The 19,678-nt window shown below is 45.1% G+C and overlaps 2 protein-coding genes across 2 annotated transcripts; one reads left to right on the top strand and one right to left on the bottom strand.

Annotated features, from left to right (window-relative positions):
* Positions 1-3,823: 3,823 nt before the first annotated feature.
* LOC135676396 ((+)-borneol dehydrogenase 2-like) lies at positions 3,824-6,202 on the top strand. The gene is made up of 3 exons (XM_065187523.1): positions 3,824-4,768; positions 4,905-4,982; positions 5,085-6,202. Exons 1-3 carry the CDS (start codon positions 4,749-4,751, stop codon positions 5,890-5,892), a joined length of 906 nt encoding a protein of 301 aa, XP_065043595.1. The 5' UTR covers positions 3,824-4,748; the 3' UTR covers positions 5,893-6,202.
* A 1,564-nt stretch (positions 6,203-7,766) lies between these two features.
* Positions 7,767-13,336, bottom strand: LOC103987978 (auxin response factor 23). The gene is made up of 15 exons (XM_009406464.3): positions 12,953-13,336; positions 12,737-12,843; positions 12,473-12,568; positions 12,296-12,352; positions 12,027-12,182; positions 11,870-11,954; positions 11,300-11,390; positions 11,057-11,221; positions 10,740-10,859; positions 10,554-10,629; positions 10,319-10,487; positions 9,285-10,234; positions 8,747-8,937; positions 8,464-8,659; positions 7,767-8,128 (listed from the first exon to the last, which is right to left on the bottom strand). Exons 1-15 carry the CDS (start codon positions 13,137-13,139, stop codon positions 8,120-8,122), a joined length of 2,655 nt encoding a protein of 884 aa, XP_009404739.2. The 5' UTR covers positions 13,140-13,336; the 3' UTR covers positions 7,767-8,119.
* Positions 13,337-19,678: the final 6,342 nt, after the last annotated feature.

The following is a 19,678-nucleotide window of genomic DNA, read 5'->3' as shown; positions in this document are numbered from 1 at the left end:
TCATATGCGCAGCGGAAGAACAAGAAAACAAAAATCCCCGATTCCCAAAAAGATGTTCATCGTCGTGCGAAGATTGGTGCGCAAAATCCGCAAAAACACAAAACTGCGTATAGAGATTGTGTTACCTAGGGAGATCGTATATCCCTGTTTCCTTGCAGATCCTTAGGAGAGGGTGAAGGAGGTCAAGCGTCCTCCTCTCTAGCGGTGATCCACACAGCAGGGTTGCGACGACGCTCCTCAAAAATCCAGGCCTACTCTGAGGTGGAGAGGGAGAGGAGAATAGGAAGGGCAAGCAAAGACTCTAGCCTATGAGGCTGTGAATCCCTCCTATTTATAGAGATCCCGTGTCAAAACCCTAATGGGTCCTTTCCCTAGTGGGTATTGGATCTGCATCCAATAAGACAAGGGCTCCGTCGGATATCTCATATCCGAACCTCTACTCATCGCAATGCCTACCATATGTGTGTGACCCTCTAGGCCCAATATCGAGCTGGCCGTGAGTCATACCTGTCAGAACTCCTTCTGACTGAGTGAATTATTATCTCTGTAATAATTCACTCGACTCATCGACTACGGAAGTACTAGGCCACTACGCCGTAGTCCCCAGACGATACAGGGGAATCCAATCCATTGGACCTGTCTGTCCTCAGTTACCATGTACCTATAGCCCCTCATCCATCTAATATCCCAGAGACCGTATATCGAGCATGGTGTTGTCAGACCCATACGGTTTCTACTCGAGTCTCGCTCTAATCGGATTCTCCCGGAGAACTCTTTCTCTCTCAACCCGAATGACCCTGGCCAGGGATTTGTCTGAGCAAGAACACATAGGATATTCCTCTCATGACGCCGAGAGTGGATGATCCTCTGTCGACACTCAATAGCCCTCGTAAGGTCGACTACCACTCCCAATGACCAGCTGTACTAGATCTGAGAACAGTCAAACCTATAAGTCTGGTATCAAAGAGTGGAGCACTCATACAGGACATCCTTGGTGTCTCAAGTCTAAGGACCAGATACACCACTAGGACTATGGAATCGCTGTCTGACAATAAGGCATCATCAACCATCCAGCATTCCGTATGCGGATCAATCAGTGAACTCATTCTCCAATGAGCACCTGTACTGTATCCCTAGTGTCCCTACACGAGCAGCTATGAGACCAGCTGCATCCATCATATGGACGGGTATACAGCACACCAGTCTATCCGGTTATCACGATGTTCCTCTCGAGTAACCTATGACCGGGATTATTTAGGATATGTGTTTAAAGGTGAATCGATCTCATTATCGTGATCTCATCACGATCCGATTCCCATTGCACAAATCCAAGGACATCACAATATATATGCATTTATGCAATAGTTATAAAGTGATATACGCCAAAATATAATAAGCAAAAAGATTCTGTATCAAGTCACACGTGCCATCACTCACGTGATTGGCTTGTTGGGCACTTATGACTAGCAAATGCATGATGCAAATGCAGTTACAACCCCCATCTCTACTAGTGGTTCTCTCAAATTATCGGATGGAAGTCCTGCTACGGAACCACTCAATACCGCCAAGTTGTTGGCTCTTTACAATACTTAGCTCTCACGCATCCAGACATCTCATTTGCTGTCAACAAATTATCACAGTTTACGCAGCAACCATCTACTCTACACTGGTCTGCGGTCAAGAGACTTCTGCGATATCTTAAAGGGACCATAAATCATGGACTCTTTTTTCGTAAACGCTCTCCACTTCATCTTCATGCCTTTGCCGATGCTGATTGGGCAGGTAACCTTGATGATAGAACATCCACATCGGGGTATATTATCTTCCTTGGTGCTCATCCAATCAGTTGGAGTTCTAAGAAGCAAAAGACAATCGCCCGGTCTACAACTGAAGCTGAATACCGTGCCATTGCCGCTACCGCTGTAGAACTCAATTGGATCACGAATATACTCTAGGAACTCAACATCGATTCCACCCCTATAATATATTGTGATAATATTAGAGCTACCTATATGTGCGCTAATCCGGTATTTCACTCCCGTATGAAACATATTGCTATCGACTTCCACTTTGTACACGATTAAGTTGTCCGTCGTCAACTTCGCGTTTCTCATGTTCATACGGCTGATCAATTGGCCGACTTATTCACGAAGCCTCTAGCTCGTAAACTTTTTGCATTACATTAATCCAAGATTGACCTCCTTGATAGGAGCACCATCTTGCGGGGGCATGATAGTAGATGAGATTTCCCTAACTGTTTGAGGAAATCTCTCTACTCTGTTGAGGGAAATCCTCTAACCTGTTGAGGAAAATTCTCCCTTCTAACCTGTATAAAATAAAGGGGATATGTGAATAATAATCAACTTCTTCTACAATTTATTTATCTATTTATTTTCTAACACATCGAGAAATCGTCAATAACATATCAACGAAGAAGAGGGGTTAGTATCATTGGACAACGATGAAGGAAAAGTCTTCTTCAAGACGAGAAAAGCTATGAGACCGTGTAGAATTGAGAAATATATTATAAAATAGATGATTCTATTCATTGAAATGATAAGTATTTGTATAGATTTTGATTCTGATATTTTCCTCAATCAAACACTTAAATCGTAATAAGAACAACTACTTAAAGATATTATATTAATGCCACATGCTAAAAGGAAATAAAAAATAAAAGATATTATTTCATGTGTATCTCTATCACGTGCCTTTATCAATTAACATATCTATGTGTGTTTTGTATTAATGCCACATGCTAAAAGGACAATGAGAGAGACACCAAGAAGCTTGCATGATAAAGTAATATACCATAATAATTAAGCAAAGATGTGAAGCTTCATGCATGGCCAGCTTGTTCGCTTCTTATTTTATACTTGGCAGTACACATTATCTCCTTCTATTAATCGAATGAAGCCGTCGGCGAAGAGCCGCAAATTAAATGATTTCAGCCTATTCTAATCCTTCTCGCAACAACAAGTAGCTAATGCGTGCCTAAATTGCAAGCTATCTCTTGGATCGTCCCAAAGGTTGAAGTCGACAAGAACAAAGCTTTCCTTTTACTTAAAGAAACCTGCGGCTACTCAACGTGAAAGGTGGGAGTTAAATGACACCATTAATCCGGCGACCAACCAAATAACGACAGCGGCGGCGGCGGAGGCAGTAATGATCCGAATCGAGGGCCGTCCGATTGCGATCATGCGGTTCGGCCAGCCCGTCATCATTGCTTGGCACAAGCATTAATGAAAGCCACACCCTGTTGTTAATAGTGTGGCGTACACGTACAGCAGCAACAGGGGAGGCCAGCTGGGGATGTCTCCCCACCCTGATGAAAGAGACAACATGGGAATTCCATCAAATGATCGCAGGGAGGGGTGGAACACAACTGCATGGGGGATAAAAGGAGGCGAAGAAGATGATGGGGGAGAGAGGGGTTGCTTTTTGGATGTAGTGCAATTAGGGGCACCAGCTTTTTGGAGTTCATGGCAGCAGTCATCCACTGCAGAGTCAAAACACAGCACGATTGGACCCTTTTTCCCTGCAGTTAGCTGATGCCACGCCATGGATGATGGTCCAGAAGACCGACCAGCCATGGCCAACACATTAATAATACAGACAAGAGAAGGGAGAAGGTGAGTGAGCTGTGCTTGTCATGCCAGCTTCTTCGAGCCGAAACCATGTGTTCTGTGTCCTCTTGAAACTGGAATGTCATCACCTGTATTCATAGCTTTTATTGCCATAGACGTGATGGTTCATCTGATGTCTTGGCTCTCTGATTCCTCCGGTCAAAGAATCGGGGAGGTTTTACCCCTCAAAGGAACGAAACGAGGTGAAGCTGCTGCTGCGGAGATCTTTTCTCCACCTGCTTTTGGAAAATCTGGGAGCAGCTTTTATGGCTGAAACCTAAGAGCCTCCTCGCTCACCTGCTCTGCAATTAATTTCAACTCAGCTGAGACCGAGCACGCCGGGCCATCATTTTCTTACCCCCTCTCTCTCTCTCTCTCTCTCTATCTCTCTACCTGCCTCTGTTTCTGCTATCCCGAAAGCAGCAACAACGATGATACAGCACACCAAACCCTCCCCTTATACGTTGACGAGACCACTCGTTGCCTGTCACACGGTGACCTTCTGCGTCCCCTCCTCTCCCTCTGGCGGGAAGACAAAAGCCGACGCGAATATTAAAGCAAACGGCACGGGTTTTCCTGCCGTACGTGGCCCACCATGCAGCAACGCGCAGTTCCAAAGCATGGGCGCCACCCGATTGGGGGGACACGCGTCGATAAACCGGTGGCTGACAGGGCTTTGCGTTACGAGGCGAGTTGCAGCGAGGAGGGGCCCAACGGGTCCTCCCCTGTTTTGCGGTATGAAGTCATCGGAAGGGGGCGACATCTCGTGCTGTGTAAACAATGGTTTCCCTGCGAGGGGGTCTGCTGCGAGTTAACGTGTAACAGAAGCATCGATAGGCTCTTCTCGACGTGATTTCTTGGCAGGGCTTATGTTTTCCATTTTATCCATCCCAAATTGGCCTTTTCGGATCCAAAAAGCAGATCTACTCTTTTTTTTTTTTATCGCAGATAATATTATATCGGCAAGCGGGTTGCATGGGGAAGCGAGCTCGTCGTCGTTATATAGTGGAGGAAGGTGAGAGACCGCAGACCGAAGGAGCTGCGAAGGCAATAGAAATATAAGCGAGCTTCCGTGGTCCAAGGATCGTGTCCCACCCTGCCTTCACCTTCACCGTTGTTAGGATGCTCCGACTTGTCTCCAGGCACGTACTCTCCGTTTCTTTGGCTTCCACCTTTTTGGTTTTACGTGGTTTCTTGCCCTCCGGGATTGAGATTAAAGGTGTGGAGGCTGTCGATTGTTCTCCAATTGTGATCACTGTGGGTTGTGAAACGGAGCAGGAGAGTGGCCGTGGCCGGAAGGAAGGATGGCTCGTGGCAGAAGCGGGTGAAGTTCTCGACGGCGGTGCGGAGCGGCAGGTGAGTCTAAGAGTCGGTCTTGGCTTCATGCGAGGCGAAGTTCTTATTGGGATGCGACAGTCGTTTGATGACTGTTTCGCTGTTCTAAATGCACCGCCGCAGGTTGGAGGGTAAGGTGGCTTTGGTGACCGGCGGAGCAAGCGGGTTGGGCAAGGCGACGGCCCTCGAGTTCATCCAGGAGGGTGCGAGCGTCGTCCTCGCGGACGTCAATGCGCAGTTGGGCCGGCAAGCAGCCCAACAGCTCGGCGCGAAAGCCGAATTCGTCGAATGCGACGTGACCGTGGAGCCGCAGGTAGCCGAGGCCGTCGACTTCGCCGTGGCCCGCCACGGCCGGCTTGATATCATGCACAACAGCGCCGGCATCGCTGGGCCGCCGACGGCTACCGACGTCGCCCGCCTCGACCTCGCTAGCTTCGACCTCGTCATGGGCGTCAACGTCCGGGGGACACTGGCGGGGGTCAAGCACGCTGCCCGCGTGATGGGCCCGGCGGGCGCCGGCTCCATCATCTGCGTCTCCAGCATCAGCGGCCTCATGGGCGGCCTCGGCACGCACCCGTACGCCATCTCCAAGTTCGCGGTGGCGGGCATGGTGAGGTCGCTGGCCGGCGACCTGTGCCGCCGCGGGGTCCGAATCAACTGCATCTCGCCGTTCGTGACCCTGACGCCCCTGGTGGTGGATCAGTTCACCCAGTTGTACGGCGACGTGGGAAGGCAAAGGATGGAGCAGATCGTGGATAGTGTGAGCGAGCTGAGGGGAGCAAGGAGTGAGGAGATGGATGTGGCGAAGGCGGCCGTTTACTTGGCGTCTGATGAGTCCAAGTACGTCTCAGGTCATAATCTCGTGGTGGATGGGGGGTTCACAAGCTACAAGCACCTTAATTTGCCGATGCCGGAGGGGATTAAGCCATGACAGAGTTGGTCACAACTGGTTTACATGTGTGTGCATGGACCCAAACTGTAGTGGAGATGGTGCATTCACGATGATCTTATCTTAGTTCATTAGTTGGAGGCAGTGCAAGGAATGGAGGTCCATTTCATGAAAGACGATATAAACCATACCAATCTGGCTTTGAAAGGAGCCACCGCTCAGGTAGGGAGTGGACTTTATCATTGTCTCTGGAATTAATGGTGATGGGTGGTAGCCATGTGGGCTGTCCTGGGGACGCTGGTCCTACGTGTTAGAATGTTTCGAGCTTTGTCCAAAATGCTTCTTCGATCAATGGAATTAGGATCATATTACCAACTCCTATCCTCTTAAGTCACTTTGTGTCTTCGAACACCCCATTGTATGTATGTATGTATGGCAATAGAGTAGATGATTCCAGGCAGTGAAGCAACAATGTTTTCTCTGCTAATGACCAAGTTAAGACAATAATAAATTGAGTTCTTGCCTTAATATTCATAAGAATTCCTGCTTAAACATCAAAATCCATACCCTCTTCAATACAACTAACCAAACATCCAAGTACAGTTCAAGTGGCAGCATTCTCTTTAGCCGAGTGATCCATCCATATGTTTTTGTATGCCATACATATCAATAAACGACTACATTCTCTTTCTTAACACAGTAACGGTTCGATTTGGTCTTAATAGCCCATCAACCCATTTGTGCTCTGACCGACTAGTCACAATCTGCCGGAATGACATCTTATTAAGTTCACACAAAACTCCCCTATTTATAACAATCTTGAGTGCAGGTACGTTTGCCAATTTGCTAAACACAGAAACTCTGCAGTCTGATGCAACTTTCTGACAACGAAAATTGCAATATTACCAATAGTTAAACTTCACATAAGGTCTCAAACAAACGAGAAGATTTAGCAAGCCTTGGTAACAGGTAAAAATCACTGCATTGTACGTACACATGCACGTCAATTCTCAGACAAGAGGAAATTGAACAGAAAGGGGTTCCACTTAGTGGGCGTACCTCGAACAGACGGGCATTGAAGGCAAATGCTATTGATTGATCTCAATTTACATCTCCCCCTCTCCGCATTATTGTTCACGTATGGGGCCAGACTGCCTGCCACAAGCGCCAGCAGCGTTCATGACATGTCCCAACAGCACAGCAGTAGCTTGTCATATGTATACTAGCAGAAACCCTGCACGGAAAGGTGAGGAAAAATACTTCCCCATACGGTTTAAAACTGCTTTGACAGAAGATTTTGGAAATTGATACTCTCTTCCTCCTTTCAAACTGCAAGTCATGTTCTACCAGCCTTTGAGATACATTTATACACAATTCTGAAGACATTTCAAAACAATGATTTTCTCAACTCATGGCCTGGACATTTATAAGAAAAAAAAAAAACATGGCTGCAATTAATTGATTCAATTCAATGAAATGCATTGTCTAACCTAAACCCTGGTAGGTTTTTTACCCACAAAGGTCGGGTGTCCATATCTGACCTGCATGTAGCACTGGAGTTCATATGAAGCCACAATTGTTGGCGAAGACATGAGATCCACAAACAACGTTTGGCTGACTACCAAGTATAAACTAGGAACGGTGAGAAATTTCACTGTTCATCCATCGTTCCTGTACCATGATCCACATCATGCCAAATCTGTGCAGTAGTGACACAGCATAGGTTGTAAGCTGGGACACGACACAAGCTCCAATAACTTTCCTGTCAACTTAGGGTTTTCTTGAGAATCAGAGGATAGGCGCTCAGTTGCAAATATTTGATCAGAAATTTAGAGTGAACAATATACAAAATGAAACTGCAAACTAGAACTATCTATCAATTTTCTTAAACCGAGTATGATTTTGAGCAATCCAGAGAATATAATCACGCTCCATGTTCATTCCAAGAAGAAAATTACCGTGGCATGGAGAAGAGGGCAAAAGGATGGGGGATGAGAGTTATAATTACTATAATAGACGGATGGGCTATTCACATGGTAGGCGCAAAAGATCAAGCCCTACCTTACCTATCCGGTATATATACCACAAGGGATTTTGTAAGCAAAAAATTACAGCACCACCAAAACTGTAGGAAATAAGAAAGGTTCCAAGCCCCCAGCAGCAAGCACAAGGACAAAGATGGGGGCTTACCAAAGCATAAAGCATTTCATAAGTTGGACCCACCACAAAAAGCTATCTTCAACGTTCCAGTTTTTTTGGCTTAACATCTTCATAAAGCCTGCACAGTGCAATAGACAGACAAGAAAGATGAGTCCCTTTCAGTTCTAATCATCCGAAACCCAAAAAGATGATCCAAAGTATGTCATATATGGGGGTATCTTTTGTCATCGTCATGATATATAATGATCGATCAATGAGGTGGAGTTTTTAGTATGATATTAAAGCTCAAAGAGCAAGGAAAACACTACTGCACCTTAAACTAACTTCAAATATTTAATGGAACTACTTTAATTCTGAGAACCGAAAGGTAGGGATGGCCCCACGTTATTTGATAAAAGGTAAGTTCTGAAAGGACCACACTTTGTTTTGGCAGACGCTCAGAAATCCACTTACCGTGCCAATACTTGGACACCTTTCAGAATTCTCAAAATTAGCAGCAGGCACAGGGCCCTTCGGTTCTTTGCCAGCTATTCTTCCGTCAGAAGTGGCTGGACTCTCTTCAACTCTAGAACTTAGTGTTCCTGGGTTCATCCGGTGGACCTCCTCTCGAGTGTAGATGTATATCTTATGAACCATATTACAGAACTCTCTGCAATCAGCAGCAAGTGAGCTTCCTAGAAATTAAGCTCTTCCAAAATGAAGAAAAGCCGAAAAAAGAGTAAATACGAATACTTACTTCCAAGGATCATCTCCAACAAGCATCATATCACCTTCATTGTCAGTGTACACAACCAACCAGCTTTTGTTGGGAGACACTAGTGCACCCTCAAATTCAAACATGCGATCTAATTCGGCAATCAATTCATCATAACCATTGAACTTAGTGAGATCAACAGATCTACCAAGAGCAATACCTTGCTTATGCACCTGAAATGTAAACACTTGGTCAAAGCCCTTGCTATATCAAACTTCTGACTTACAGTGATCTTCATAAATGTTAAATCAAAATCTAAAGATCCTTAAGCCCCAGAACTTGTTTCATGAAGCAGACTGTTGGTGCAAAGAGACCAGTCTTTTGAAGAAAATTAACCTTTTGCCATTGTCAATATAAGCAAATTGTAACCTAAAAGATAGATATAATGCACGGTAGAAATCAACTAGGCAACACACTATGTCAAGGGTGATGACGGTAGCCAAAAGATGACTAGAAGCATGATCTAACATTGATTAAGAAGAAAAAAAGATACTACATTTGTGCAATTCAAAAGGATTACCTTTGTGCAACTCCTAGTTGAACCATTTTGCAGTTTGTTCTGGAAATCTTGAGGAGTCCGTGGAGAAACGTGGATAAGTTTTTCAGTTTCACCATTTGTTGGTGCTGCACCAACCAACCTTTCAGTTACAGTTGACTCAGAGTGTTTGTCAACCTCTAAGCCTTGCTGATGGGGCAATGCTGCTTCTGGATGGCTATGTGGCATCAGGATGTCTGCTGAGTTGCTCCGTGGCATAACTGATTCAGATATTACTGGATTGCTGTTCAGATGAAACCCAAATAGCTTGTACCCACTATTTGCTTTCGGCTTTGCCACATCAGTTTGTGATGGTAACAGAGGTAGAGGTTTCATAACCCTAGGTTGTGCCATGTTCTCTATTTGAGAATCTGGCAGCAAATGTGTAAACCAATTAGGTGAATTTTGAATGCTTCCTAAACTTTGAAGTTCAGAAAAAAATCCCCGTGTGCCATATCTACAATTTCCAGCTTTCTGATAAGACACCTCACCAATTTGTGCAGTTGTCTTAAAGTTGTGGTCACTCATTCCAAAGTTCGAATTTGGAGGAATCAAGGACCATGAGCCAGGAGAATAGTTATGTTTGGCCTCTTGAACTTGAAAGTGAGGCTTTAAAATATTCTTATCGCCTGGAGTCTGCTCAAAAAATGGTGTCTGAAATCCACTTGAATCAGGAGGGCAGTATCCTGAAAATATCCCATTATATGTTTGCTCATGTCTTTTTATAAGCATCCGGCTATCTGATCCCAATCTTCTCCGAGTAGGAACATCATTTTTCTCTTCATCATTCATTGACCATACTACTGGCTTGTGAGTTGCACCTGACTCATTACTATCAGCATAAGAACTTCTCAAGGTCATCATCTCTGGACCTTGCAAGACCCTTGGTGCTCCATATGATTGGGAAGGCTCTGCAGTGACTTTAGGAGCAGCATCTAAGTAGCATGTCACATTATTTAATTTCGTTTTACATGCATCATGATAGTTGTAATATTGAAGTCCTACCAATCATTCTTTACCTTCTCTTTTAGGAACAGATGAGTCAGGGGAACAAGGAAATGAGGTTGTTCGTGGCTTTTTTGTCCTAGGCATGGGAAGGGGATTGAGGGGAGGTGTAAGAACAGGCTCAATTTTCCAGGGAGAAACCCTCTCTGGACGAGGAATTGAAGATGGCTCATCCCACCGCACCTAAAATTTGAAATGCAGTCAGTCAATTTAGTACAAGGAATAATATCAACAGTCATAATAAGTTACCTTGAGGCTTTTCCATTTTGAACCAGGCCACCTACTTGGATCAGCATCTCCTATGCCGACAATAGTTCCCGTGAACCTTTAGGCACAAAAAATTGTGTAGATCAGAAAAGATTATATCATCTAACTCGAGATACTGCTAAAGTAACCTTATGCCTAGAGTAAATTGAAAATATAGATTATTGATACCTCTGTTCTGGGGCCTCTTCACCTTCAAATCTCATTTTGAACCTCATCCCTACAGAATGGTTACTCTTGATAGACTCCACATATTGATCAAAAGGAACAATAAACTCTGATGGACTAGTCCTGTCACATAAACAAAAGGAACATGTAGCTGAAGTACCTTATTGGTTCGTACTACAATCACCAGAAGTTGTTAGAAAGGTAATGAGTTTTTTCCCACCCTCGTAAAATTTCTTTCCAAGATCCAAATTAATGTTTTACATTGTATGCCTTATTATGAGTGAAATAATGCAATGAAAAAAAAAACATAGGCGACAAACCGTGGTTTGTAGTACACTGTAAACATCGTCCCAGTGTTGACAGCATGCCATGCTGTTGCAAGGACTCCCAGGTGCATGCTGTGACTTGATATAACCGAAGATGGAACATTAGTTTGTTGTCTCATTGCACGTCTCACTCCAACACGAAGTTCACCATTCTCCCCTCTGCTAACCATGTAGCAATTACTTAGTGCATGATACTAGGAGTTGAATATGTCAGGTAGGGCAGGAACAATAAAAGACCTTAGAAAGATAAAGGCATCCCCAGCAACAAGCCTCTTAGAACTAACAAAGACACTCCATCCACTCTGAAGCAGGTGTCTTCGTGGTTGACCTGTTTAAAGACAATGGAGCAGATTATCAGGTCCGCAGATATTATGTCTTATCAGGTGGACAAGGTAACGACCATAAGATTAAAAAAACAGATATATTTAGCTTTCAGATTAACCATACATTGTTTAACAAAAATATACATTTCATTGCGATATAGTTTACAATGTACAAATCTCAATAATCCAACATATTGGCCATCTACAAAATTTAGTTGAAAGAAGACCAGTTCATGACAATCCAATAGCATGCCACCTTTGCAGTATGCACATTTTCAAATAATTAATTATGGATATATACTTCTGAGACAAAGCCCATGACTATTTGGTAACCAAGGCGGGCAAAAACATTTTTTATGATATACAGAGCGATTTAGAAGTCGATGAGCCATAAATTCAGAAGAATTATCAACAAAAAGAGGATACAAAAGCCATAACCAAACTACAAATAGGACCAAGTGTACATGCTATAAAATTAGGATACCCCGAAAAATGTGGCGGAAGCGCCATTCCACTCTATGCAAATCCTTCGCCACCAGCTCTTGACTTGGCGGCTGCCTGCTCATGTCCTGATCACCAACCAAATAATCAACAAAAAGTCAAAACATACTCGAGGGGAAAAGACAGTCTTAAAACCTTACCAGCGGAGGAAGGCACTCATCAGCATGCCGTCTTAACACCGAGAACCCACCATGGGTGCTCGTGTCCGATGCGGTCAGCGTCTTGCAGAAAGAATACACATGAGGCCGTGGCGGAGGAGTCGAAAGCATCTCCTTCTCCACGGTGTTTTCATCTAGCTGAAGTAACAGCCGTTTTGTTAAAATTCAACTAATTACTCTCTTCAAGGCTTAACAGTATCCACAGTGAACAATTTGGAGTTAGCCAAAATGCTTAAGCTTTGAAGAGATACCTTTGAAACAGGGAGCAAAGTCACCTGAGCAAATACTTCATCGGTGTCCGGCTCAGCCTATTAACAGAGTTTCACTCTTTAAAGATGAGAATCAGAAAAAAGGGGAGAAATCTGTAGTTCTCCGTATACGTCACAAACACACGACAAAAAAAAAAAAGAGGGATTTCATGAGAGCACCTTCAGGTCGACATTCATCACTCGGCAAAGGATCTTCCATGGTAGATTGTACACTGGCATCTGCTGGTCCGCCCCTTGATTTGTGGACGCTTCCACCTACAACATCAAAAAAGAGCAGCAAAAATTGAACACAATGAGAACCTTCACGAGAACGCAAACAAAGATGGAGAAATAAGGAGAACGATAAGGAGGAAGCCGATTCAGAAATTTTGGGACGAATTCGAGCAAAATATTGGAGCTTTCATGAAAATTCCCATCGCGAACCTGCTCTATATGCCCCTGTGGGAAGTAGAAGACCTTCTCTCCAACTCTGGGAATCGTCACCAGAGGACCGGCGCATGCGAGCCATAGCTCAGTGTACAACGCATCTTCTGAATGTACAATAAAAATCACGTCATAATCAAAACCAAAACCTTACACCAATAACCAGAATAATTACATTACCTCCGGCCACATCCGGAGATCAGGGATGATACCCACCTTTCCCGCACACAGCACCGCCCGAAAATCCCAGGCTCCCCTCGGCGTCTCCGCCGACCTTGACCGACGTACCCTCGTGCATCTCGCTGCACCCCGATGACAAACTCTGCCCTTGTCCTCCGCTGCTCCCCTTCACCGACAACTCCGACGACGCCATCAGCCCCCCTCCGAGCTCACCGGAATCCATCTCAACTCCACAATTGCGTCATCCACCACCGATCCAACCCAAGTAACCCATCATAAACCCTAATCGAAGCCCCCCGAACAACACCCACGATCCCAGACCGACAGAGACGCGGACGACCTAATCAAAGAGATCACCGCCCCCCCTCAATAACCCTTCTACTTCCCCTTCCACTTACTCCACCGATCGCTTCTCCCCAATATTACTCCCCCCCTGTGTCTCTCTTTTATCTCCCCTTCTTTTCTTTCGAGCCAAGAGACCAAAGAAGAGAGCAGAGAAACTTCGTACTATCGTCGACCGCGGTATAAATGATCCTGTCCATCTACCAAAGTACAAATCAGCCGTCCGCTCGCTCTACCGAATGCACTGAGAGCAGAATTCACGGGAATGGAGGGTGGTGATCCGAATTGGAAGTTAGTAGTTGCAGGGATGTCCTGCGCTAGAACGTACGAGGTAGCTTAACCCGGTTCCCCCGGGGGCCGTCAGGGCGCCGTTAGTTGAGCCCCTCCACAGATGTGGAAATGAGGAGACGGCGTCGCCCTTGCCCGTCTCGCCCCCGATGCCGCTGCTTCCATGTCGTGCTATTATCGGACAGCCTCCTGAAATTAAAAATAATACCACCTTTTACTCCCGTCACAGTTATATTAAAATTAAATCGTATATTCCTCCCCCGTGGTCCCCGCCTCCGAGGAGGACACGTTTCGAGAAGCCACTGGGTGGTAGTGGAGCCCGCGAGGGCGTCATAAGAAGGTGGTGCTGATACCGGGAAGGTGAGCGTAACGCGGCCCGCGAGCTCATGATGTGCCGAAAGTAACCCCCGCCACGTTTCGTCGGGCTATTCGCCCGAGATAACGGACCGCTTCCGCGTTCTCGTGCCTTTGCTGCCCCAGATCAGACAGCGTCCTTCCAATCTCGTAACGTCTTCGCGTTCGGAAACCGTCGAGCGGCGCGATTGCGTGTTATGCGTACTGTATGCTGTGTCGTTCGACGCAGCTGATTGGGAAGGCCATGGAGTAGGTCGCGGCGGCCGACTGCGAGGGCTGTAGCATGTGACTCTGTGGCCGTGGGCGCGTCACGAGACTTTTCGCGCAACGGGGATGGGAACCATGTGGTCTGACCTCAGCCGTCCATCGGGCGGTGGGTTGCCGATACCCGTGGGAAGACCTTTTTGCAAGTAAAAACGATGGGCGGGTTGGTGGGGGGTAAGGCCTGTAATAAACAATAATAATAATAATAATAATAATAATAATAGATCGAAGCCGTGGTCGAGGACGGTGGGTCAGCGAGGGCGGGCCCCACGCGTGCTACTTCCCGAGCCGACAGCTCTCGCGCACTGCCCAAGCCAGGTGGGCCCCGCTTCCCTGACCTCGGCCAATGGAGCGCGCCAGGACCGGGTCCCACGCCAACCCCACCACCGCCCAGCACCCAGGGTTCAGTTAACCCCCCCCCCCCCCCCCCCCGCCCTTTTTTCCCACCCGGGACCGGATCGGGTTAAAGCTGATAACGGTAACGGGATCCGTGTCAGACGTTTACGGGGTTTGGTGGGTCGCTGCAGCGGAAGCAAGCAAACAACGCCGGCGTGATGGCGTTTGCCTCCAGGCTGCTGGTAGGTAATTATAGGACAATGATGGAGATTATACGTTAATGATTAAGTAAGTCTACCTTCTCAAATCACAAGTTAATCGTTGCTTCATTATTTTATTCTGCTGGTCATTACGGAGACAAACAAAATAAAGTCCTCGGATCGGTTAATTTAGGCGGCTAATCAGTGTCATGGTATCCTCGTCCATTATTTTAATGGTGCATGATTTGACTGACTCAATTAAATAGATACGTGGACTGTAAGCAGCATGATACGCCGATCGCGCCCGGTCAAAGCGCCATCGTAATTAAGAGGCTTGCTTTTGTTGGGTCGGTTCGCGGGAGAAAAGACGACGATTCACGTGTGCGCGAATGGTGCGAAGAGAAGGGGGGGCACGCAAAACAATGATGTAGCATCCCGGGGCCACCCACCGAACCAACGTGGATGGAGTCCGGCCCACTTCCTCGTGTCGTACGTGCATGTGGCAGCCTTCATGTGAAGACGTAATAGTGATATTAATTCTGCGTGATATGAGTGTGCTTCGTGTGCTGGTGGCCTCAGGGGCGGATGAGTACGTCCGACTTAAGGAACATAGTGGGACGGTAGGGATATGGTCCGACCCGGTTTGACACTTGGATTCGGGTGACGTGCATATCCTTAACCAGCATGGGTTGGGGACGGGCGGTGGTAAGTCCGCCACGTCCAAGCAGGGGCGATGGAGCTTTGCTTGGTGGCGAGACAAGACAGCTGATGATGGTGAGGAGGACGGATGTGAGCGTGGTCGCGTACAGGGGGAGGACGATGAGGATGAGGGAGACGGTGGTGGTGCGGGGTGGAGGACCACCAGCAGGCGCACCTGGTTGGATTCAAGTGCCGGGGCCCGCCGGCCCGGCTGCTGCTGCTGCTGCTCCTTCCTCCTCCCCCTCCCCCTCTGCTGCTGCTGCTGTGGAAGAAGAGCCCACGTTGAGGGGAGCAAAGACCGCAGGTGCCCCTGTAATGGCGCTGCTCCCCCGTACATGGATCATCGAACCCACCGCTGACACCAATGTGCGCTCCTCAGACCCTCTGGAGAACCACTGACCACCCCCCCCCCCCTCTCTCTCTCTTTTTCTGCAGGGACGTTGGTTCTGCTGAAAAGGAAATCAATCGAGCAGGTCATGAGATTGCTGACAGAGTTGCTGTCAGACGGATTGATTCACCTTTTAGTAGGAAAAGAAATGAAGAGTTGCTTCACTTTTCCAAAAGAGAGCCTGCAACTCTAGTGGCATTTGGTGTGGCTGGTGGATGATACTTGAGGGAGACAATAAATAAGATCATGAGAGAGTGGTTGGCACCCAGATGATGATGATGATGAAACGGACGTGTGAGAGCAGTCTTGCCGGGAGAGACACCATGGTGACACTGAGATGAAGAATATATGTGTGTGGGTTGCATTCCTCGATCAACTCTCATCCAAACATTAGGGTTTTCTGTTGGTTTATGCTGATGAGGCAGAAGATGTATATATTCTTCCTACTGACAAGCCGAGGAAAAAGGTATACTATCTGCAAAATATATATGATTTAGGATCCTGAATTGGATACAGGTTGGCTAACAGCATGAATTGAAGTCCAAAAAGAATAACAGTGGGACGTACGGTAGGCCTTGTGATTCACGCAATTCACGAGTTTGGACTTTCTTCATATATTGTATTTATTGGTGAGTTGCATCTTCCATATGTGTCACGTAGCTTCGTAATTAAACTCATTCGATTACATTAAATAACATATGTGAGACGCTCTTATATTGATAACTTAATGTGACCGAAATGTGCATTGCCGTCACATCAAGAGACGATGAAACGTGTCCTCGATTGGAAGAATAATACGAGTCAAGTATCATAAGGTGAAAGGGTTTAAAGAGGTCACGTCACCATCACCCGTTGTCGACGTTCCCTATCGATCGAGTAAGATGCTAATGCAAAACGGGTCAAATGAATGGCCTCACGATGTCGCCTAATGAGAGCTTGACATGATCAACTCTGAATCACGCGACTGGTTACACCTTGCTTAGATAATATATAAATTGGATGATGCGTCAGGATTCGGATAGGATGATTGATTCATGGTGTATGCGAGACATAAAAATTTATGATGAAGAGATTTTTTTTTTCTTTGTGATTTGAATTTGATCACTTAAGACTTATGGCGATTAGGTTCATCACTTAAGTAGTACATTTATAAAAATATTTATTTTGAAAGATGTATCTAAATTAAATTTAGGTGTCGTTGGATTGAAATGACTGGGATTGGCTACACAGAAGCCTTCTATGATGTTAGGGTAAGAAGCACAGGTTATATGAGAAGTTCAACACTTAAGGTTCTCATGATTCATTAGGTAACTCATGAGAGAAGAAACCACAACGAAATTGTTTATTCTTTTTTTGCTCTCTATTGTTGACTTGATGATGTTAGGGTCGATATGGTTTGGTTCCATTCCAAAGACATGAGATTGAAGAAGGGAGCATACTCAACTGATAAAAATATGAGGCATCACTTGATTGTCGTAGGTAGATTTGCCATTGTCTCGAGGTGCATTTTAATCTCGCTAAGATTTCTGTACAAATGGTCAGCATTAGGGGATGCTCCCAATCCGATCCCTCCGATGGTAAAATTAATTGAAAATTAAAAAAATGATCAAGCTGCCTCGTTTTTAAGCTTTGAGGGTTGGCTTTTATATTTGAGTGGCTGATGGAGTGAGATTGACCATTGGTTAGTGTCCCCCGTTGTGTCCTATAGGGGCACATTTATGTCGACATCGATGGGCACACATTTCTATGGGTAGTGTCAGAAAAGGATGATTGCAGGGGTGTCGTTTGCAAGAGTTGAAGCCTATCTAGGATAAGTAGGGGATGGTCCCCTGTGCTCGGCATCCGGAAAGAGGAAAAATGGGAACTAGGCTACACCACCTAGGATTTAAGCCTTCTATCGGACCTTCCTGAAATCATGGTCAATAGGGGATGATAGATCACTTACGACAAGTGGCCCAGCAAGGGGGGAAAGGGGGATTGGCCTTACTGCCAGGGATTATGCACCCTGCAGTTGGCTCATGTGACCTTCCCAGAGATTGAGGTGGACAAGAGTCGGTAGATCATGCTCTTGTCGATGCCCGTAAGAACGTCTCAGCTACTTTATGCAGTTATCTAGTTTTGTCATTTTTTAGTTTTTTACTCCTAATCTTTGCATGATGATTTAATAAATCTGTTTTGGGAAACCAATTTCAATTTTTATTTTTAACTATACATGTAATGCTCTATGCGGTTTCTTAACAGTGGTATTAGAGTCAGGTTACTCGTGTGAAGATTGATAATTAAGTGCATCTTGTGTTGAATCACATAGAATCGATTTTTGCATAAAGTAGTTGCATTTTTTACCGATCGCATATTTAAACTGCATTTGGTCTAGCACTTAACAAGTTCCATCGCTCATTAGTTTGTCATCAAAACAGTTGATAGAAAACTAGGAAAAAGGGTAGCAAGTGTTGCAACCCTACAGCATTGGTCGAGAATAGTACTTGTTGTTCTCAGTTAGGCTGAGCACAACCTTGTGGCTAGCAAGGGAGACCCTGGAGACCAGGGTTTCCTATCCGACCAGGGATTCCTTGGCCGCCCAAGGAAGCTAGGCTGTTAGGGGCACTTTGCCGTAGTAGATACTGTAGAATTTTCAAATTAAATTAGAGTTAATTCAATTATTAATTAAATAATTTAATTAATTTTACCTAATTAGTCTTATATATGCATATACATGTGATGTATGATATAGAAACATGATCATGGGCCATGTGTGATGATGTTATGTGATTATTATTATGGTCCGCAAGCCTCCCTCTCTCTCTCTCTCTTATTATATCTAACATATATTTTTATCTCCCTTGGTGATATACCTCCCTTTGATAAGATCAATGTTTCTCATTTATGTGATATATATATATTTTTGGGCTTGCGTGCCTATTAATTAGTTGTAATTGCATGAGATAGCGTAGTGAGAGTGTAGAGGTGCTAGCAGAACTCGCGCGGATGAGACAGATGTTTGTCGAGCATGGAGATACATCGAGATGCCAACAGGACCAATGAGACAAGATTGATGATCACTAGGCATAGAGATACATTAAGACACACATAGATTTTTATGTACATGATCATGTCTTTTGGCTCAGGCCTAATTACACTAGGTTATGGTCCGTGATCATTTAGTGTGGATGTGTATTTATATATATGATATATATTTCTATATCTACTAGATATATATATTTGTGTGCGATGTAAATATATGTGTGTGGCATGATATATTTAACTACAAGACCATGTTAAATACAAAAACGCCTCTAATAATAATATTAAGTTAGTAAACACAAGTGATTAAATTAACCCATGTGACTTTCCATCATTATATGTAAAAATTATTTTTCGAAATAGGTTGAGTTGGTCGAGTCACTTGAAACTCACATATGTTGAGATTTGAGATCTTGCCTATGACACGTTATGCTTGATCGAGTCCCTCGAGAGTATATCATCAAATCAAACTTATCTTATAATGATGATGTTAACTTAATCGAACATCATGGTTGGTCGAGTCCCTCAAGGCCATGATAGTTTGGAGGTCGAATAGGACAAGAATCATAAGAAGTTATGATTGGCAAACGTTACCTACCATTTGGGCTTAGTATGATTAGTCGAGTCTCTCAAGATCGTACTAAGATGCCAATTGGATCTCGATCTCCATTAGAAGTCCGTCGAAAATTTTCAATTCACATGTTAAAGGATGTCGTGTGCGAGAAAATAGTGGGAGCAGATTAAGACAAAAGAGGAAAAAGGGGAATTGGGCCACGCCGTATGAGATTAATGCCTTTTGTCACCAAGCGTGCAAACCTTCTTGAAATCATGATCGATAAGGGATGATAGATTACTCGTGACAAGTAATCC

This window comes from Musa acuminata, chromosome BXJ1-6 (genome assembly GCF_036884655.1).
Source record: "Musa acuminata AAA Group cultivar baxijiao chromosome BXJ1-6, Cavendish_Baxijiao_AAA, whole genome shotgun sequence".
Classification (NCBI taxonomy): domain Eukaryota; kingdom Viridiplantae; phylum Streptophyta; class Magnoliopsida; order Zingiberales; family Musaceae; genus Musa; species Musa acuminata.
This window is presented reverse-complemented; position numbering and strand designations above follow the sequence as displayed.